Source organism: Salvelinus namaycush, unplaced genomic scaffold (genome assembly GCF_016432855.1).
Source record: "Salvelinus namaycush isolate Seneca unplaced genomic scaffold, SaNama_1.0 Scaffold22, whole genome shotgun sequence".
Classification (NCBI taxonomy): domain Eukaryota; kingdom Metazoa; phylum Chordata; class Actinopteri; order Salmoniformes; family Salmonidae; genus Salvelinus; species Salvelinus namaycush.
Genome location: NW_024059008.1, coordinates 15,381 through 37,255, shown reverse-complemented (window position 1 = coordinate 37,255; position 21,875 = coordinate 15,381). Strand labels below are relative to the sequence as shown.

Below are 21,875 nucleotides of genomic sequence, written 5' to 3'. Positions count from 1 at the left end.
GTAACCAGGCTTCTGGGAAAGGTATTGTACCATACTGTAACCAGGCTTCTGGGAAAGGTATTGTACCATACTGTAACCAGGCTTCTGGGAAAGGTATTGTACCATACTGTAACCAGTATGGATTACTTTATCCTATCCTAGGTATTCCTTAAAGAGGTGGGGTTTCAGGTGTCTCCGGAAGGTGGTGATTGCCTCCGCTGTCCTGGCGTCGTGAGGGAGTTTGTTCCACCATTGGGGGGCCTGAGCAGCGAACAGTTTTGACTGGGCTGAGCGGGAACTGTACTTCCTCAGTGGTAGGGAGGCGAGCAGGCCAGAGGTGGATGAACGCAGTGCCCTTGTTTGGGTGTAGGGCCTGATCAGAGCCTGAAGGTACTGAGGTGCCGTTCCCCTCACAGCTCCGTAGGCAAGCACCATGGTCTTGTAGCGGATGCGAGCTTCAACTGGAAGCCAGTGGAGAGAGCGGAGGAGCGGGGTGACGTGAGAGAACTTGGGAAGGTTGAACACCAGACGGGCTGCGGCGTTCTGGATGAGTTGTAGGGGTTTAATGGCACAGGCAGGGAGCCCAGCCAACAGCGAGTTGCAGTAATCCAGACGGGAGATGACAAGTTCCTGGATTAGGACCTGCGCCGCTTCCTGTGTGAGGCAGGGTCGTACTCTGCGGATGTTGTAGAGCATGAACCTACAGGAACGGGCCACCGCCTTGATGTTAGTTGAGAACGACAGGGTGTTGTCCAGGATCACGCCAAGGTTCTTAGCGCTCTGGGAGGAGGACACAATGGAGTTGTCAACCGTGATGGCGAGATCATGGAACGGGCAGTCCTTCCCCGGGAGGAAGAGCAGCTCCGTCTTGCCGAGGTTCAGCTTGAGGTGGTGATCCGTCATCCACACTGATATGTCTGCCAGACATGCAGAGATGCGATTCGCCACCTGGTCATCAGAAGGGGGAAAGGAGAAGATTAATTGTGTGTCGTCTGCATAGCAATGATAGGAGAGACCATGTGAGGTTATGACAGAGCCAAGTGACTTGGTGTATAGCGAGAATAGGAGAGGGCCTAGAACAGAGCCCTGGGGGACACCAGTGGTGAGAGCACGTGGTGAGGAGACAGATTCTCGCCACGCCACCTGGTAGGAGCGACCTGTCAGGTAGGACGCAATCCAAGCGTGGGCCGCGCCGGAGATGCCCAACTCGGAGAGGGTGGAGAGGAGGATCTGATGGTTCACAGTATCGAAGGCAGCCGATAGGTCTAGAAGGATGAGAGCAGAGGAGAGAGAGTTAGCTTTAGCAGTGCGGAGCGCCTCCGTGATACAGAGAAGAGCAGTCTCAGTTGAATGACTAGTCTTGAAACCTGACTGATTTGGATCAAGAAGGTCATTCTGAGAGAGATAGCAGGAGAGCTGGCCAAGGACGGCACGTTCAAGAGTTTTGGAGAGAAAAGAAAGAAGGGATACTGGTCTGTAGTTGTTGACATCGGAGGGATCGAGTGTAGGTTTTTTCAGAAGGGGTGCAACTCTCGCTCTCTTGAAGACGGAAGGGACGTAGCCAGCGGTCAGGGATGAGTTGATGAGCGAGGTGAGGTAAGGGAGAAGGTCTCCGGAAATGGTCTGGAGAAGAGAAGAGGGGATAGGGTCAAGCGGGCAGGTTGTTGGGCGGCCGGCCGTCACAAGACGCGAGATTTCATCTGGAGAGAGAGGGGAGAAAGAGGTCAGAGCACAGGGTAGGGCAGTGTGAGCAGAACCAGCGGTGTCGTTTGACTTAGCAAACGAGGATCGGATGTCGTCGACCTTCTTTTCAAAATGGTTGACGAAGTCATCTGCAGAGAGGGAGGAGGGGGGGGGGGGGGGAGGGGGAGGAGGATTCAGGAGGGAGGAGAAGGTGGCAAAGAGCTTCCTAGGGTTAGAGGCAGATGCTTGGAATTTAGAGTGGTAGAAAGTGGCTTTAGCAGCAGAGACAGAAGAGGAAAATGTAGAGAGGAGGGAGTGAAAGGATGCCAGGTCCGCAGGGAGGCGAGTTTTCCTCCATTTCCGCTCGGCTGCCCGGAGCCCTGTTCTGTGAGCTCGCAATGAGTCGTCGAGCCACGGAGCGGGAGGGGAGGACCGAGCCGGCCTGGAGGATAGGGGACATAGAGAGTCAAAGGATGCAGAAAGGGAGGAGAGGAGGGTTGAGGAGGCAGAATCAGGAGATAGGTTGGAGAAGGTTTGAGCAGAGGGAAGAGATGATAGGATGGAAGAGGAGAGAGTAGCGGGGGAGAGAGAGCGAAGGTTGGGACGGCGCGATACCATCCGAGTAGGGGCAGTGTGGGAAGTGTTGGATGAGAGCGAGAGGGAAAAGGATACAAGGTAGTGGTCGGAGACTTGGAGGGGAGTTGCAATGAGGTTAGTGGAAGAACAGCATCTAGTAAAGATGAGGTCAAGCGTATTGCCTGCCTTGTGAGTAGGGGGGGAAGGTGAGAGGGTGAGGTCAAAAGAGGAGAGGAGTGGAAAGAAGGAGGCAGAGAGGAATGAGTCAAAGGTAGACGTGGGGAGGTTAAAGTCGCCCAGAACTGTGAGAGGTGAGCCGTCCTCAGGAAAGGAGCTTATCAAGGCATCAAGCTCATTGATGAACTCTCCGAGGGAACCTGGAGGGCGATAAATGATAAGGATGTTAAGCTTGAAAGGGCTGGTAACTGTGACAGCATGGAATTCAAAGGAGGCGATAGACAGATGGGTAAGGGGAGAAAGAGAGAATGACCACTTGGGAGAGATGAGGATCCCGGTGCCACCACCCCGCTGACCAGAAGCTCTCGGGGTGTGCGAGAACACGTGGGCGGACGAAGAGAGAGCAGTAGGAGTAGCAGTGTTATCTGTGGTGATCCATGTTTCCGTCAGTGCCAAGAAGTCGAGGGACTGGAGGGAAGCATAGGCTGAGATGAACTCTGCCTTGTTGGCCGCAGATCGGCAGTTCCAGAGGCTACCGGAGACCTGGAACTCCACGTGGGTCGTGCGCGCTGGGACCACCAGGTTAGGGTGGCCGCGGCCACGCGGTGTGAAGCGTTTGTATGGTCTGTGCAGAGAGGAGAGAACAGGGATAGACAGACACATAGTTGACAGGCTACAGAAGAGGCTACGCTAATGCAAAGGAGATTGGAATGACAAGTGGACTACACGTCTCGAATGTTCAGAAAGTTAAGCTTACGTAGCAAAAATCTTATTGACTAAAATGATTAAAATGATACAGTACTGCTGAAGTAGGCTAGCTAGCAGTGGCTGCGTTGTTGACTTTGTTTGAAAGTGTAGCTGGCCAGGTAACTGGCTAGATAATTAGTCTAAACTACACAATTGTCTTAGAACAAGGACAGCAAAGACAACTATGTAGCTAGCTAACACTACACTAATCAAATCGTTCCGTTGTAATGTAATAGTTTCTACAGTGCTGCTATTCGGTAGAAGTTGGCTAGCTAGCAGTGTTAGCAGTGTTAGCAGTGTTGACTAGCAGTGTTGACTAGGTAGGAGAACGGCAGCGCAGCGGACGAAAATAGCTGGCTAGCTAACCGAAATTACTCTAGACTCCACAGTTATCTTAGATACAAAGACAGCAAAGACAACTATGTAGCTAGCTAACACTACACTAATCAAGTCGTTCCGTTGAGTGTAATAGTTTCTACAGTGCTGCTATTCGGTGGCTAGCTGGCTAGCTAGCAGTGTTGATTACGTTACGTTGCGTTAAAAGAACGACAATAGCTGGCTAGCTAACCTAGAAAATCGCTCTAGACTACACAATTATCTTTGATACAAAGACGGCTATGTAGCTAGCTATGTAGCTAGCTACGATCAAACAAATCAAACCGTTGTACTGTAATGAAATGAAATGAAATGTGATACTACCTGTGGAGCGAAGCGGAATGCGACCGGGTTGTTGAATGCGGAAGTTCTATTCGGTAGACGTTGGCTAGCTGTTGGCTAGCTAGCAGTGTTTCCTACGTTAAGGACGACAAATAGCTGGCTAGCTAACCTCGGTAAATTAAGATAATCACTCTAAAACTACACACTCTAAACTACACAATTATCTTGGATACGAAGACAGCAAAGACAACTATGTAGCTAGCTAACACTACACTAATCAAGTCGTTCCGTTGAGTGTAATAGTTTCTACAGTGCTGCTATTCGGTAGACGGTGGACGTTTGCTAGCTGGCTAGCTGCTGGGCAGATAGCAGTGTTGACTACGTTAGGACGACGAATTACGATAATTACGCAATTATCTTTGATACAAAGACGGCTATGTAGCTAGCTAAGAAGAAATTGCTAAGATCAGACAAATCAAACCGTTGTACTATAATGAAATGTAATGAAATGTAATGAAAAGTTATACTACCTGCGGAGCGAAGTGCGAAATGCGACCGCTCGCTCCAACCCGGAAGTATTACGGGTTGGAGTACCATACTGTAACATACCTACCATACTGTAACCAAGCTTCTGGGAAAGCTACTGTACCATACTGTAACCAGGCTTCTGGGAAAGCTACTGTACCATACTGTAACCAGGCTTCTGGGAAAGGTACTGTTCCATACTGTAACCAGGCTTCTGGGAAAGGTACTGTACCATACTGTAACCAGGCTTCTGGGAAAGCTACTGTACCATACTGTAACCAGGATTCTGGGAAAGGTATTGTTCCATACTGTAACCAGGCTTCTGGGAAAGGTACTGTCCCATACTGTAACCAGGCTTCTGGGAAAGGTATTGTACCATACTGTAACCAGGCTTCTGGGAAAGCTACTGTACCATACTGTAACCAGGCTTCTGGGAAAGGTATTGTTCCATACTGTAACCAGGCTTCTGGGAAAGGTATTGTACCATACTGTAACCAGGCTTCTGGGAAAGCTACTGTACCATACTGTAACCAGGCTTCTGGGAAAGCTACTGTACCATACTGTAACCAGGCTTCTGGGAAAGCTATTGTACCATACTGTAACCAGGCTTCTGGGAAAGCTACTGTACCATACTGTAACCAGGCTTCTGGGAAAGCTATTGTACCATACTGTAACCAGGCTTCTGGGAAAGGTATTGTACCATACTGTAACCAGGCTTCTGGGAAAGGTATTGTACCATACTGTAACCAGGCTTCTGGGAAAGCTATTGTACCATACTGTAACCAGGCTTCTGGGAAAGGTATTGTACCATACTGTAACCAGGCTTCTGGGAAAGCTACTGTACCATACTGTAACCAGGCTTCTGGGAAAGGTATTGTACCATACTGTAACCAGGCTTCTGGGAAAGCTACTGTACCATACTGTAACCAGGCTTCTGGGAAAGGTATTGTACCATACTGTAACCAGGCTTCTGGGAAAGCTACTGTACCATACTGTAATCAGGCTTCTGGGAAAGCTACTGTACCATACTGTAACCAGGCTTCTGGGAAAGGTATTGTTCCATACTGTAACCAGGCTTCTGGGAAAGCTACTGTACCATACTGTAACCAGGCTTCTGGGAAAGGTATTAATTATGTAACAACCAGTCTCTATCACCCCTCAGAAACTATAGTATTACTGATGTAACAACCAGTCTCTATCCCCCCTCAGATACTATAGTATTACTGATGTAACAACCAGTCTCTATCCCCCCTCAGATACTATAGTATTACTGATGTAACAACCAGTCTCTATCCCCCCTCAGATACTATAGTATTACTGATGTAACAACCAGTCTCTATCCCCCCTCAGATACTATAGTATTACTGATGTAACAACCAGTCTCTATCCCCCCTCAGATACTATAGTATTAATGATGTAACAACCAGTCTCTATCCCCCCTCAGATACTATAGTATTACTGATGTAACAACCAGTCTCTATCAACCCTCAGATACTATAGTATTACTGATGTAACAACCAGTCTCTATCACCCCTCAGATACTATAGTATTACTGATGTAACAACCAGTCTCTATCCCCCCTCATATACTATAGTATTACTGATGTAACAACCAGTCTCTATCCCCCCTCAGATACTATAGTATTACTGATGTAACAACCAGTCTCTATCCCCCCTCAGATACTATAGTATTACTGATGTAACAACCAGTCTCTATCCCCCCTCAGATACTATAGTATTACTGATGTAACAACCAGTCTCTATCCCCCCTCAGATACTATAGTATTACTGATGTAACAACCAGTCTGTATCACCCCTCAGATACTATAGTATTACTGATGTAACAACCAGTCTCTATCCCCCCTCATATACTATAGTATTACTGATGTAACAACCAGTCTCTATCCCCCCTCAGATACTATAGTATTACTGATGTAACAACCAGTCTCTATCCCCCCTCAGATACTATAGTATTACTGATGTAACAACCAGTCTCTATCCCCCCTCAGATACTATAGTATTACTGATGTAACAACCAGTCTCTATCCCCCCTCAGATACTATAGTATTACTGATGTAACAACCAGTCTCTATCCCCCCTCAGATACTATAGTATTACTGATGTAACAACCAGTCTCTATCCCCCCTCAGATACTATAGTATTACTGATGTAACAACCAGTCTCTATCCCCCCCAGATACTATAGTAATACTGATGTAACAACCAGTCTCTATCCCCCCTCAGATACTATAGTATTACTGATGTAACAACCAGTCTCTATCCCCCCTCAGATACTATAGTATTACTGATATAACAACCAGTCTCTATCCCCCCTCAGATACTATAGTATTACTGATGTAACAACCAGTCTCTATCCCCCCTCAGATACTATAGTATTACTGATGTGACAACCAGTCTCTATCCCCCCTCAGATACTATAGTATTACTGATGTAACAACCAGTCTCTATCCTCCCTCAGATACTATAGTATTACTGATGTAACAACCAGTCTCTATCCCCCCTCAGATACTATAGTATTACTGATGTAACAACCAGTCTCTATCCCCCCTCAGATACTATAGTATTACTGATGTAACAACCAGTCTCTATCCCCCCTCAGATACTATAGTATTACTGATGTAACAACCAGTCTCTATCCCCCCTCAGATACTATAGTATTACTGATGTAACAACCAGTCTCTATCCCCCCTCAGATACTATAGTATTACTGATGTAACAACCAGTCTCTATCCCCCCTCAGATACTATAGTATTACTGATGTAACAACCAGTCTCTATCCCCCCTCAGATACTATAGTATTACTGATGTAACAACCAGTCTCTATCACCCCTCAGATACTATAGTATTACTGATGTAACAACCAGTCTCTATCCCCCCTCAGATACTATAGTATTACTGATGTAACAACCAGACTCTATCACCCCTCAGATACTATAGTATTACTGATGTAACAACCAGTCTCTATCCCCCCTCAGATACTATAGTATTACTGATGTAACAACCAGTCTCTATCCCCCCTCAGATACTATAGTATTACTGATGTAACAACCAGTCTCTATCCCCCCTCAGATACTATAGTATTACTGATGTAACAACCAGTCTCTATCCCCCCTCAGATACTATAGTATTACTGATGTAACAACCAGTCTCTATCCCCCCACAGATACTATAGTATTACTGATGTAACAACCAGTCTCTATCCCCCCCAGATACTATAGTAATACTGATGTAACAACCAGTCTCTATCCCCCCTCAGATACTATAGTATTACTGATGTAACAACCAGTCTCTATCCCCCCTCAGATACTATAGTATTACTGATATAACAACCAGTCTCTATCCCCCCTCAGATACTATAGTATTACTGATGTAACAACCAGTCTCTATCCGCCCTCAGATACTATAGTATTACTGATGTGACAACCAGTCTCTATCCCCCCTCAGATACTATAGTATTACTGATGTAACAACCAGTCTCTATCCTCCCTCAGATACTATAGTATTACTGATGTAACAACCAGTCTCTATCCCCCCTCAGATACTATAGTATTACTGATGTAACAACCAGTCTCTATCCCCCCTCAGATACTATAGTATTACTGATGTAACAACCAGTCTCTATCCCCCCTCAGATACTATAGTATTACTGATGTAACAACCAGTCTCTATCCCCCCTCAGATACTATAGTATTACTGATGTAACAACCAGTCTCTATCCCCCCTCAGATACTATAGTATTACTGATGTAACAACCAGTCTCTATCCCCCCTCAGATACTATAGTATTACTGATGTAACAACCAGTCTCTATCCCCCCTCAGATACTATAGTATTACTGATGTAACAACCAGTCTCTATCACCCCTCAGATACTATAGTATTACTGATGTAACAACCAGTCTCTATCCCCCCTCAGATACTATAGTATTACTGATGTAACAACCAGACTCTATCACCCCTCAGATACTATAGTATTACTGATGTAACAACCAGTCTCTATCCCCCCTCAGATACTATAGTATTACTGATGTAACAACCAGTCTCTATCCCCCCTCAGATACTATAGTATTAATGATGTAACAACCAGTCTCTATCCCCCCTCACAAACTATAGTATTACTTCTGATCTATCATGTCTCTAGTATTGCAATGTTCCACATTTAACCCAGAATCCAACAGTGCTAACCTTCTAGATCTATCAAGACAAATGAAGCACTTGGCCAGCCGCTCTTAAATATAACCTGGGCCAGCTGCTCTTAAATATCACCTGGGCCAGGCACTCTTAAATATCACCTGGGCCAGGCACTCTTGAATATCATATGGGCCAGCCGCTCTTAAATATCACATGGGCCAGGCACTCTTAAATATCACCTGGGCCAGGCACTCTTAAATATCACCTGGGCCAGCCACTCTTAAATATCACATGGGCCAGCCGCTCTTAAATATCACCTGGGCCAGACTCTCTTAAATATCACATGGGCCAGCCGCTCTTAAATATCACATGGGCCAGCCGCTCTTAAATATCACATGGGCCAGCCGCTCTTAAATATCACCTGGGCCAGCCGCTCTTAAATATCACCTGGGCCAGCCGCTCTTAAATATATCCTGGGCCAGCCGCTCTTAAATATCACCTGGGCCAGCCGCTCTTAAATATCACCTGGACCAGCCGCTCTTAAACATCACTTTCCAATTAACGAGACGGACAAGCCAGCACAGGTGTAACACATACTGACTAACGAGGTGACACCAATTGGTGCTCCCTACATGCTAACATCCAACCTCGAAATATAAAAATAAAATAAAACACCCTGTAACACTTTTGCCAGTGTAGTGATGTAGGGAACAGCCACATTAGTGCACTCCTGTGCCATAAAGGTCCAGACCTCTTAGCAGAGGCTTATACTGTATATGGAAGGTAACTTAACTGTATCACCATGAACTGTATTGTTTAATGCTGTCTGTTTTCTCTCTCTCTCTCTCCCCCCCCCCCCCCCCCCCCAGTGGTACCATGGTTCAGATTCAAACATTGAACAATATGGCGGAGCTGAGAACTTCTAGGTTTGGTTGTCCCTCACCCAGGCACGGACTCAAGCTCCTTTTCTGGTTCGCCAAAGATTACATCGTCATCAAAAATGACAACCAGATGGTTGCAAATTACGACCCCAAAGAGGGAGGCTTTGGTTTCCGTCTCTTCGAGAACAGACTTCAGTGTGACAACAACATCTGCAAGAAGCTGCTTCCTGATGATGGCTACACATTCTATGAGGTGGGCAACCTCCACCCCCCAGCATCTAAATCCATGCCTAATTATGTCAGTGAGGACTACACTCATCACATAGATACCAGCAACATGGACCGCCTCATCATCAGTATGCGTCCAGACAGGACAGTGGATAAGGTCTATGTGACCCAGCACGAGGACCTGAAGAACTTCGCCCCACTCAACACATATTGCATCAGCAGGGAGTTGATCATGATCATATGTGGCCATCCATCCACAGACATGTCACTGAGTAACTTCCTGGAACAGGCGGGCTATTCCACCCACGAGCAATATGTAATTATGTATCAGGGCATCGCCCCCAGGGAGTCTGGGGATACCAGGATTGATATGGAAGGTGGACCCAGAGCTCCACCCAGAGCTGCACCCAGAGCTGCTCCCAGAGCTGCACCAGGCTTCTGGGAAAGTTACTGTACCATACTGTAACCAGGCTTCTGGGAAAGCTACTGTACCATACTGTAACCAGGCTTCTGGGAAAGCTACTGTACCATACTGTAACCAGGCTTCTGGGAAAGCTACTGTACCATACTGTAACCAGGCTTCTGGGAAAGCTACTGTACCATACTGTAACCAGGCTTCTGGGAAAGGTTTGGGCCAGATCTATGTTCATTTTCACTAATACATTTGGTCATTTATCAGACACTCTTATCCAGAGTGACTTCAGTGCATTCAACTGAGGCAGATAAACAGCAACATACTGTATCACAGTCAGAGCAAGTCAACTGTTTCTGTTACCATTACTGAGAGGGTTGTTGCTGGTGGGGCCTGCTACTGGATAATGTACTTCTGTATTTTAAAATACAAAATACATGCATTTTAATTAAATACACTTCAAAATACAAGTATTTGGTAGTTTATTTTTCAAAGATTGATCTTTATGTTATTTTTTGTTGTTGTATTTTGACATTTTTCACCTTCCCTGGTTGTAATCCATGTAGTTTCCTCTTCACTTTATCCCAAAACATAAATGTGATAACATTAAATCAATGTGGAAAGCTGATTGGATTTGCAAATCAACTACATAAGAACATTTCATCTAGTGGCCGACAACGAATGCAACAAGTAATCATTCTCAAATTCTTTAGAGGCTAATTCATTGAGTCTATCTACCAAGTCTATATACCAAATCTATATACCAGTCTACCAAGTCTATATACCAAATCTATATACCAGTCTACCAAGTCTATATACCAAATCTAGAGTCAATCTGATCTATGGTTCATGAGTAGATGTTTAAAGTATGTTGTAGCATTAGCATGTGTGCTAACATGTGTCTATAGGTAGGAGTGCGGCCATATTTGAATGTAGCAACTATTTTTTCTCAAAACTATTAAAGACTAAACATCTGAAGTGAATCTGATGTATTGTTCATAAAGGAGAAGATGATTCCAGAAGGTTTTGAACATTAGTTGTAAATAATGATTTGTTAATAGTTTCCATGTTTTTCTTTTAGAGATCTCAGTACAACATTCAGTGTGGTTCATCTTAGAGACGTCCATGATAGTGCTGACAAGTTTCAAGTTGATATGCCACTGTGGAGTGGATTTACAGGGATTTAAATGGCCACGTAAATCAGCTATCTGTTGATCATGTGTTTCTACATGATCTTCTCACTCCACCGTGTGGCCACAGATGGAACAGCACTCCAGACTGACGGAAGAGGAGAAAGAGATGGAGAGTGATGGAGAAAAACAAAGAGAGGTATGAAGACGCCGACACACATCAGTTCACGTTGATACAGCCTCCCTGTGCTATGTGGTGTAATCCAGGCAGTATTATGTGGTGTAATCCAGGCAGTACTATGTGGTGTAATCCAGGCAGTACTATGTGGTGTAATCCAGGCAGTACTATGTGGTGTAATCCAGTCAGTATTATATGGCGTAATCCAGGCAGTATTATGTGGTGTAATCCAGGCAGTATTATGTGGTGTAATCCAGGCAGTATTATGTGGTGTAATCCAGACAGTATTATGTGGTGTAATCCAGGCAGTATTATGTGGTGTAATCCTGGCAGTATTATGTGGTGTAATCCAGGCAGTATTATGTGGTGTAATCCAGGCAGTATTATGTGGTGTAATCCAGGCAGTATTATGTGGTGTCATCCAGGCAGTATTATGTGGTGTAATCCAGGCAGTATTATGTGGTGTAATCCACGCAGTATTATGTGGTGTAATCCAGGCAGTATTATGTGGTGTAATCCAGGCAGTATTATGTGGTGTAAAACAGGCAGTATTATGTGGTGTCATCCAGGCAGTACTATGTGGTGTAATCCAGGCAGTACTATGTGGTGTAATCCAGGCAGTATTATGTGGTGTAAAACAGGCAGTATTATGTTGTGTAATCCAGGCAGTACTATGTGTTGTAATCCAGGCAGTATTATGTGGTGTAATCCAGGCAGTACTATGTGTTGTAATCCAGGCAGTATTATTTGGTGTAATCCAGGCAGTATTATGTGGTGTAATCCAGGCAGTACTATGTGTGAGGGGGACATGAGGGAACAACACCACTGCTTTGTTTCAGTGTTATTGACAGCCTTTATTTATATATGTTAAATAGAAACAGCAGAAACAAGATATTAATTCGGTACTACACTTTACCAACCTATCCCCCTCTAACTCCTTTACCACCACTAACAGGTCTGATTGGTGACCAGTCTAGTAACTCCTATACCACCTCTAACAGGTCTGATTGGTGACCAGTCTAGTAACTCCTTTAACACCTCTAACAGGTCTGATTGGTGACCAGTCTAGTAACTCCTTTAACACCTCTAACAGGTCTGATTGGTGACCAGTCTAGTAACCCCTTTACCACCTCTAACAGGTCTGGTGACCAGTCTAGTACCTCCTTTAACACCTCTAACAGGTCTGATTGGTGACCAGTCTAGTAACCCCTTTAACACCTCTAACAGGTCTGATTGGTGACCAGTCTAGTAACTCCTTTAACACCTCTAACAGGTCTGATTGGTGACCAGTCTAGTAACTCCTTTAACACCTCTAACAGGTCTGATTGGTGACCAGTCTAGTAACTCCTTTAACACCTCTAACAGGTCTGATTGGTGACCAGTCTAGTAACTCCTTTAACACCTCTAACAGGTCTGATTGGTGACCAGTCTAGTAACTCCTTTAACACCTCTAACAGGTCTGATTGGTGACCAGTCTAGTAACCCCTTTAACACCTCTAACAGGTCTGATTGCTGACCAGTCTAGTAACTCCTCTACCACCTCTAACAGGTCTGATTGGTGACCAGTCTAGTAACTCCTTTAACACCTCTAACAGGTCTGATTGGTGACCAGTCTAGTAACTCCTTTAGTACCTCTGACAGGTCTGATTGGTGACCAGTCTAGTAACCCCTTTAACACCTCTAACAGGTCTGATTGGTGACCAGTCTAGTAACTCCTTTAGTACCTCTAACAGGTCTGATTGGTGACCAGTCTAGTAACCCCTTTAACACCTCTAACAGGTCTGATTGGTGACCAGTCTAGTAACTCCTTTAACACCTCTAACAGGTCTGATTGGTGACCAGTCTAGTAACTCCTTTACCACCTCTAACAGGTCTGATTGGTGACCAATCTAGTAACTCCTTTAACACCTCTAACAGGTCTGATTGGTGACCAGTCTAGTAACTCCTTTAACACCTCTAACAGGTCTGATTGGTGACCAGTCTAGTAACTCCTTTACCATCTCTAACAGGTCTGATTGGTGACCAGTCTAGTAACTCCTTTAGTACCTCTGACAGGTCTGATTGGTGACCAGTCTAGTAACCCCTTTAACACCTCTAACAGGTCTGATTGGTGACCAGTCTAGTAACTCCTTTATCACCTCTAACAGGTCTGATTGATGACCAGTCTAGTAACTCCTTTACCATCTCTAACAGGTCTGATTGGTGACCAGTCTAGTAACTCCTTTATTACCTCTGACAGGTCTGATTGGTGACCAGTCTAGTAACTCCTTTATCACCTCTAACAGGTCTGATTGGTGACCAGTCTAGTAACTCCTTTACCACCTCTAACAGGTCTGATTGGTGACCAGTCTAGTAACTCCTTTACCATCTCTAACAGGTCTGATTGGTGACCAGTCTAGTAACCCCTTTAGTACCTCTAACAGGTCTGATTGGTGACCAGTCTAGTAACTCCTTCAACACCTCTAACAGGTCTGATTGGTGACCAGTCTAGTAACTCCTTTACCACCTCTAACAGGTCTGATTGGTGACCAGTCTAGTAACTCCTTTACCACCTCTAACAGGTCTGATTGGTGACCAGTCTAGTAACTCCTTTAACACCTCTAACAGGTGCTAAAGGAGGAAATAAAGTAATATGCAGAACAGGCTAGAAAAAAAAGAGGGGCTTATAACAGAACCTGAATAACGGGTCTCCACTGACTGATACTATTGCAGTCAGTTCAACAGTGCTAGTTTGAATGTAAACAGTCCCCCAAGGAGGTGAAACCAGAGCTCACGGGCCCCTAAAAGGAGGAAAGGGTTGAGCCCTTGGCAGTAGCTCAAACATCTGGGCCCGTATTCAAAAAGCGTCTCAGACTACTGCTGGTCTAGGATCAGGTCCCCCTGTCGTTGTAATCTCTTTCATTATGATTATAAGGATTAGAACTGATCCTAGATCATAACACTGATTCAGAGACGCTTTATGAATCTAGGAGGCAGAAAGTAGGGAATGTGTGGTATGTAACACAGCCCAGGCCAAGACTGGATTACTTTCAGTTTCATTTCCTGAGACCTTCATGGTGAGTCCTGCCCCCAGAGTAAATTATGAAACACACACACACACACACACACACACACACACACACACACACACACACACACGCACGCACGCACGCACACACACACACACACACACACACACACACACACACACACACACACACACACACACACACACACACACACACACACACACACACACACACACACACACACACACACACACACACACACACACACACACACACACACACACACACACACACACACACACACACACACACACACACAGAGAGAGAAAAGCTTGCAGAACATCCAATCAACTTCTCACACGGCCTCATACAGATCTACAGGGACACCGAGCACCAGAAAATAGAGATTACATTTATTTTAAAACACCAGGTACAGTAAAAACATTTTATGTGCTTTTTTGTGATCTTGTCTGTCCTTACTAAACCTGTTAGGTCTAGTCTGTCCTTACTAAACAAGTTAGATCTATTCTGTCCTTACTAAACAAGTTAGGTCTAGTCTGTCCTTACTAAACAAGTTAGATCTAGTCTGTCCTTACTAAACAAGTTAGATCTAGTCTGTCCTTACTAAACAAGTTAGATCTAGTCTGTCCTTACTAAACAAGTTAGGTCTAGTCTGTCCTTACTAAACAAGTTAGGTCTAGTCTGTCCTTACTAAACAAGTTAGTTCTAGTCTGTGATGTATATTTTTGTAGGTTTGCTCTCTAGGAAGGAATATGCCCGAATCTAGCTCACAATTAACAACTTGATACTTTATTTGATCTAATCTGAGTTCCTCTAGGTCTGATCTAATCTGAGTTAATCTAGGTCTGATCTAATCTGAGTTCATATAGGTCTGCTCTAATCTGAGTTCCATTAGGTCTGCTCTAATCTGAGTTAATCTAGGTCTGCTCTAATCTGGTTTCATCTAGGTCTGAAATAATCTGAGTTCATCTAGGTCTGCTCTAATTTAGTTAATTTAGGTCTGCTCTAATCTGAGTTCATCTAGGTCTGCACTAATCGGGTTTCATCTAGGTCTGCTGTAATCTGAGTTAATCTAGGTCTGATCTAATCTAAATTCATCTAGGTCTGCTGTAATCTGAGTTCATCTAGGTCTGCTCTAATCTAAATTCATCTAGGTCTGCTGTAATCTGAGTTCATCTAGGTGTGCTGTAATCTGAGTTCATCTAGGTCTGCTCTAATCTGAGTTCATCTAGGTCTGCTCTAATCTGAGTTCATCAAGGTCTGCTCTAATCTGAAAAGGGGAATTTACAAAGAGTCATTGACAACAACCAAAACGAAACCGGTGGGCTTTTAGGAGGGGTTCTGAAAGACACTACAGGGGTGTCCACTGAAAGTTGACTAGCAACATCAACTGGAATATAAAAGACACCCACCATGAGACCCACCAAATGTACCAGGAAGAGGCAAACAAAAGAAAAAGGCACAACAAACTTAAAGTCAGGAAGCAAGAAAGTGGAGCAAACTGAAGAGGGACGATCAGATAAAGGATTGTTTGTCTAGAAATGAAAATAGGGAGAGACAACTAAAGGAGTTAACCCTCCACATCTACCAAGACAACTAGAGGAGTTAACCCTCCACATCTATCAAGACAACTAGAGGAGTTAACCCTCCACATCTACCAAGACAACTAGAGGAGTTAACCCTCCACATCTACCAAGACAACTAGAGGAGTTAACCCTCCACATCTACCAAGACAACTAGAGGAGTTAACCCTCCACATCTACCAAGACAACTAGAGGAGTTAACCCTCCACATCTACCAAGACAACTAAAGGAGTTAACCCTCCACATCTACCAAGACAACAAGAGGAGTTAACCCTCCACATCTACCAAGACAACTAGAGGAGTTGACCCTCCACATCTATCAAGACAACTAAAGGAGTTAACCCTCCACATCTATCAAGACAACTAAAGGAGTTAACCCTCCACATCTACTTAGACAACTAGAGGAGTTAACCCTCCACATCTACCAAGACAACTAGAGGAGTTAACCCTCCACATCTACCAAGACAACTAAAGGAGTTAACCCTCCACATCTACCAAGACAACTAAAGGAGTTAACCCTCCACATCTACCAAGACAACTAAAGGAGTTAACCCTCCACATCTACCAAGACAACTAAAGGAGTTAACCCTCCACATCTACCAAGAAACCTAGAGGAGTTAACCCTCCACATCTCTCAAGACAACTAAAGGAGGTATCCATCCACATCTATCAATACAACTAGAGGAGTTAACCCTCCACATCTACCAAGACAACTAAAGGAGTTAACCCTCCACATCTACCAAGACAACTAAAGGAGTTAACCCTCCACATCTACCAAGACAACTAAAGGAGTTAACTCTCCACATCTACCAAGACAACTAAAGGAGTTAACCTTTCACATCTAGTTAGACAACTGGAGCACTGGGCCAGATACTCTTAAATATCACCTGGGCCAGACGCTCTTAAATATCACCTGGGCCAGACACTCTTAAATATCACCTGGGCCAGACACTCTTAAATATCACCTGGGCCAGACACTCTTAAATATCACCTGGGCCAGACACTCTTAAATATCACCTGGGCCAGACACTCTTAAATATCACCTGGGCCAGACACTCTTAAATATCACCTGGGCCAGACACTCTTAAATATCCCCTGGGCCAGCCACTCTTAAATATCACCTGGGCCAGACACTCTTAAATATCACCTGGGCCAGACACTCTTAAATATCACCTGGGCCAGACACTCTTAAATATCACCTGGGCCAGACACTCTTAAATATCACCTGGGCCAGACACTCTTAAATATCACATGGTCCAGCCACTCTTAAATATCACATTGGCCAGACACTCTTAAATTTCACCTGGGCCAGACACTCTTAAATATCACATGGGCCAGACACTCTTAAATATCACCTGGGCCAGACGCTCTTAAATATCACCTGGGCCAGACGCTCTTAAATATCACCTGGGCCAGACGCTCTTAAATATCACCTGGGCCAGACGCTCTTAAATATCACCTGGGCCAGACACTCTTAAATATCACCTGGGCCAGACACTCTTAAATATCACATGGGCCAGACACTCTTAAATATCACATGGGCCAGCCACTCTTAAATATCACATGGGCCAGCCACTCTTAAATATCACCTGGGCCAGACACTCTTAAATATCACCTGGGCCATACACTCTTAAATATCACATGGGCCAGCCACTCTTAAATATCACCTGGGCCAGACGCTCTTAAATATCACCTGGGCCAGACTCTCTTAAATATCCCCTGGGCCAGCCACTCTTAAATATCACATGGGCCAGACACTCTTAAATATCACATGGGCCAGACACTCTTAAATATCACCTGGGCCAGACACTCTTAAATATAACCTGGGCCAGACACTCTTAAATATCACCTTCCAATTAATGAGATGGACAAGCCAGCACAGGTGTAACACATACTGACTAATGAAGTGACACTAATTGGTGCGCCCTACGTGCAAACATCCAACCTCGAAATATAAAATTAAAATAAAACAGCCTGTAACACTTTTGCCAGTGTGGTGATGTAGGGAACAGCCACATTAGTGCACTCCTGTGCCATAAAGGTCCAGACCTCTTAGCAGATTCTTATACTGTATATGGAAGGTAACTTAACTGTATCATCGTGAACTGTATTGTTTAATGCTGTCTGTTTCCTTGTACTCTCTCCCTCTCTCTCCCCCCCCCCCTCTCACTCTCTCGCTCTCTCTCTCTCTCTCTCTCTCTCTCCCTCTCTCACTCTCTCTCTCTCTCTCCCTCTCTCTATATCCCTCTCTCTCTCTCTCTCCCTCTCTCACTCTCACTCTATCCCCCTCTCTCTCTCTCTCTCTCTCTCCCCCCCCTCAGGGGTACCATGGTTCGAACATTGAACAATATGGCGGAGCTGAGAGCTTCTAGGTTTGGTCATCCTTGGCCGAGGCACGGACTCAAGCTCCTTTTCTGGTTCGCCAACGATTACATCGTCTTCGACGATGACAACTAGATGTTTGCAAAATACGACCTCGAAGAGGGAGGCTTTGGTTTCCATCACTTCCGGAACAGACTTGAGTGTGAAAACGACGTCTGCAAGAGGCTGCTTCCTGATGATGGCTACACATTCTATGAGGTGGGCAACCTCCACCTCACAGCATCTAAATCCTTGCCTAAATATGTCAGGAAGTACAACACTGGTCTCATAGATACCAGCAACATGGACCGCCTCATCATCAGTATGCGTCCAGACATGACAGTGGATAAGGTCTATGTGACCCAGCACGAGGACCTGAGGAGCTTCGACCCGGTCAACACCTATTGCATCAGCAGGGGGTTGCTCATGATCATGTGCGGCCATTCATGCGCGGACATGTCATTGAGGAACTTCCTGGAACAGGCGGGCTATTCCACCCATGAGCCAATTTCAATGATGTATCAGGGCATCGCCCCCAGGGAGCCTGGGGATACCAGGATTGATATGGAAGCTGGATCCAGAGTTCCACCCAGAGCTGCACCAGGCTTCTGGGAAAGCTACTGTACCATTCTGTAGATCAGTGTCCTTTAGTCCTGGTCCTGGGGACCCTGAAGGGGGGAACTTTTTAGTTTCTTGCCCTAGCACATTGCATTTAATTTTGGTATGTTCATTTTCACTAATACACTTGGTCATTTATCAGACACTCTTATCCAGAGTGACTTCAGTACATTCAACTGAGGCAGATAAACAACAACATACTGTATCACAGTCAGAGCAAGTCAACTGTTTCTGTTACCATTACTGAGAGGGTTGTTGCTGTTGGGACCTGCTACTGGCTAATGTACTTCTGTATTTTAAAATACAAATTTTTTCAAACATTGATCTTTGTTATTTTTGTTGGTGTATTTTGACATTTTTCACCTTCGCTGGTTGTAATCCATGTAGTTTCCTCTTCACTTCAAAACATAAATGTGATGACATTAAATCAATGTGGAAAGCTGATTGGATTTGCAAATCAACTACATAAGAGCATTTCATCTAGTGGCCGACAACGAATGCAACAATTAATCTTTCTCAAATTCTTTAGAGGCTAATTCTTTGAGTCTATATACCAAATCTATACACCAGTCTACCAAGTCTATATACCAAATCTATATACCAGTCTACCAAGTCTATATACCAAATCTATATACCAGTCTACCAAGTCTATATACCAAATCTATATACCAGTCTAGCAAGTCTATCTACCAAATCTATATACCAGTCTACCAAGTCTATATACCAAATCTATATACCAGTCTACCAACTCTATACACCAAATCTATATACCAGTCTACCAAGTCTATATACCAAATCTAGAGTCAATCTGATCTATGGTTCATGAGTAGATGTTTAAAGTATGTTGTAGCATTAGCATGTGTGCTAACATGCGTCTATAGGTAGAGTGCGGCCATATTTGAATGTAGCAACTATTTTTTCTCAAAACTATTAAAGACTAAAAATCAGAAGTGAATCTGATGTATTGTTCATAAAGGAGAAGATGATTACAGATGGTTTTGAACATCAGTTGTAAATAATGATTTGTTAATAGTTTCCTTGTTTTTAAGAGATATCAGTACAACATTCAGTGTGGTTCATCTTAGAGACGTCCATGATAGTGCTGACAAGTTTCAAATTGATATGCCACTGTGGAGTGGATTTACAGGGATTTAAATGGCCACGTAAAATCAGCTATCTGTTGATCATGTGTTTCTACATGATCTTCTCACTCCACCGTGTGGCCACAGATGGAACAGCACTCCAGACTGACGGAAGAGGAGAAAGAGATGGAGAGTGATGGAGAAAAACAAAGAGAGGTATGAAGACGCCGACACACATCAGTTCACGTTGATACAGCCTCCCTGTGCTATGTGGTGTAATCCAGGCAGTATTATGTGGTGTAATCCAGGCAGTTCTATGTTGTGTAATCCTGGCAGTACTATGTGGTGTAATCCAGGCAGTATTATGTGGTGTAATCCAGGCAGTACTATGTGGTGTAATCCAGGCAGTACTATGTGGTGTAATCCAGGCAGCACTATGTGGTGTAATCCAGGCAATACTATGTGGTGTAATCCAGGCAATACTATGTGGTGTAATCCAGACAGTATTATGTGGTGTAATCCAGGCAGTACTATGTGGTGTAATCCAGGCAGTACTATGTGGTGTAATCCAGGCAGTATTATGTGGTGTAATCCAGGCAATACTATGTGGTGTAATCCAGGCAATACTATGTGGTGTAATCCAGACAGTATTATGTGGTGTAATCCAGACAGTATTATGTGGTGTAATCCAGACAGTATTATGTGGTGTAATCCAGACAGTATTATGTGGTGTAATCCAGACAGTATTATGTGGTGTAATCCAGGCAGTACTATGTGGTGTAATCCAGGCAGTACTATGTGGTGTAATCCAGGCAGTATTATGTGGTGTAATCCAGGCAATACTATGTGGTGTAATCCAGACAGTATTATGTGGTATAATCCAGACAGTATTATGTGGTGTAATCCAGACAGTATTATGTGGTGTAATCCAGGCAGTATTATGTGGTGTAATCCAGGCAGTATTATGTGGTGTAATCCAGGCAGTATTATGTGGTGTAATCCAGGCAGTATTATGTGGTGTAATCCAGGCAGTATTATGTGGTGTAATCCAGGCAGTACTATGTGGTGTAATCCAGGCAGTATTATGTGGTGTAATCCAGGCAGTACTATGTGGTGTAATCCAGGCAGTATTATGTGGTGTAATCCAGGCAGTATTATGTGGTGTAATCCAGGCAGTATTATGTGGTGTAATCCAGGCAGTACTATGTGGTGTAATCCAGGCAGTATTATGTGGTGTAATCCAGGCAGTACTATGTGGTGTAATCCAGGCAGTATTATGTGGTGTAATCCAGGCAGTATTATGTGGTGTAATCCAGGCAGTATTATGTGGTGTAATCCAGGCAGTATTATGTGGTGTAATCCAGGCAGTATTATGTGGTGTAATCCAGGCAGTATTATGTGGTGTAATCCAGGCAGTACTATGTGGTGTAATCCAGGCAGTATTATGTGGTGTAATCCAGGCAGTATTATGTGGTGTAATCCAGGCAGTACTATGTGGTGTAATCCAGGCAGTATTATGTGGTGTAATCCAGGCAGTATTATGTGTGAGGGGGACATGAGGGAACAACACCACTGCTTTGTTTCAGTGTTATTGACAGCCTTTATTTATATCTGTTAAGTAGAAACAGCAGAAACAGGATATTAATACGGTACTACACTTTACCAACCCGTCCCCCTCTAACTCCTTTAACACCTCTAACAGGTCTGATTGGTGACCAGTCTAGTAACTCCTTTACCACCTCTAACAGGTCTGATTGGTGACCAGTCTAGTAACTCCTTTACCACCTCTAACAGGTCTGATTGGTGACCAGTCTAGTAACTCCTTTAACACCTCTAACAGGTCTGATTGGTGACCAGTCTACTAACTCCTTTAACACCTAT

At 44.3% G+C, this 21,875-nt stretch overlaps 2 protein-coding genes across 2 annotated transcripts in view; both read left to right on the top strand.

Moving 5' to 3' along the window:
* LOC120038413 overlaps window positions 1-8,524 on the top strand; it is a 53,367-nt gene extending 44,843 nt beyond the window's left edge. Inside the window, exon 4 of the mRNA XM_038984179.1 lies at window positions 8,503-8,524. Within this exon, the coding sequence (XP_038840107.1) occupies window positions 8,503-8,524 (22 nt within the window). The remainder of the gene's footprint in view (window positions 1-8,502) is intronic.
* An 844-nt stretch (window positions 8,525-9,368) lies between these two features.
* Window positions 9,369-11,348, top strand: LOC120038412. The gene is made up of 2 exons (XM_038984178.1): window positions 9,369-9,917; window positions 11,274-11,348. The coding sequence occupies exons 1-2, from the start codon at window positions 9,369-9,371 to the stop codon at window positions 11,346-11,348; spliced, it is 624 nt and encodes a 207-aa protein (XP_038840106.1).
* The last annotated feature ends 10,527 nt before the right edge of the window (window positions 11,349-21,875 follow it).

Coding starts and splice junctions, on each gene's coding strand:
- LOC120038412 (XM_038984178.1), top strand. CDS start 9,369: ATGGTTCAGATTCAAACATTGAACAATATGGCGGAGCTGAGAACTTCT. Junction 9,918..11,273: donor ATTCCACCCACGAGCAATAT/GTAATTATGTAT, acceptor GTGTGGCCACAG/ATGGAACAGCACTCCAGACT.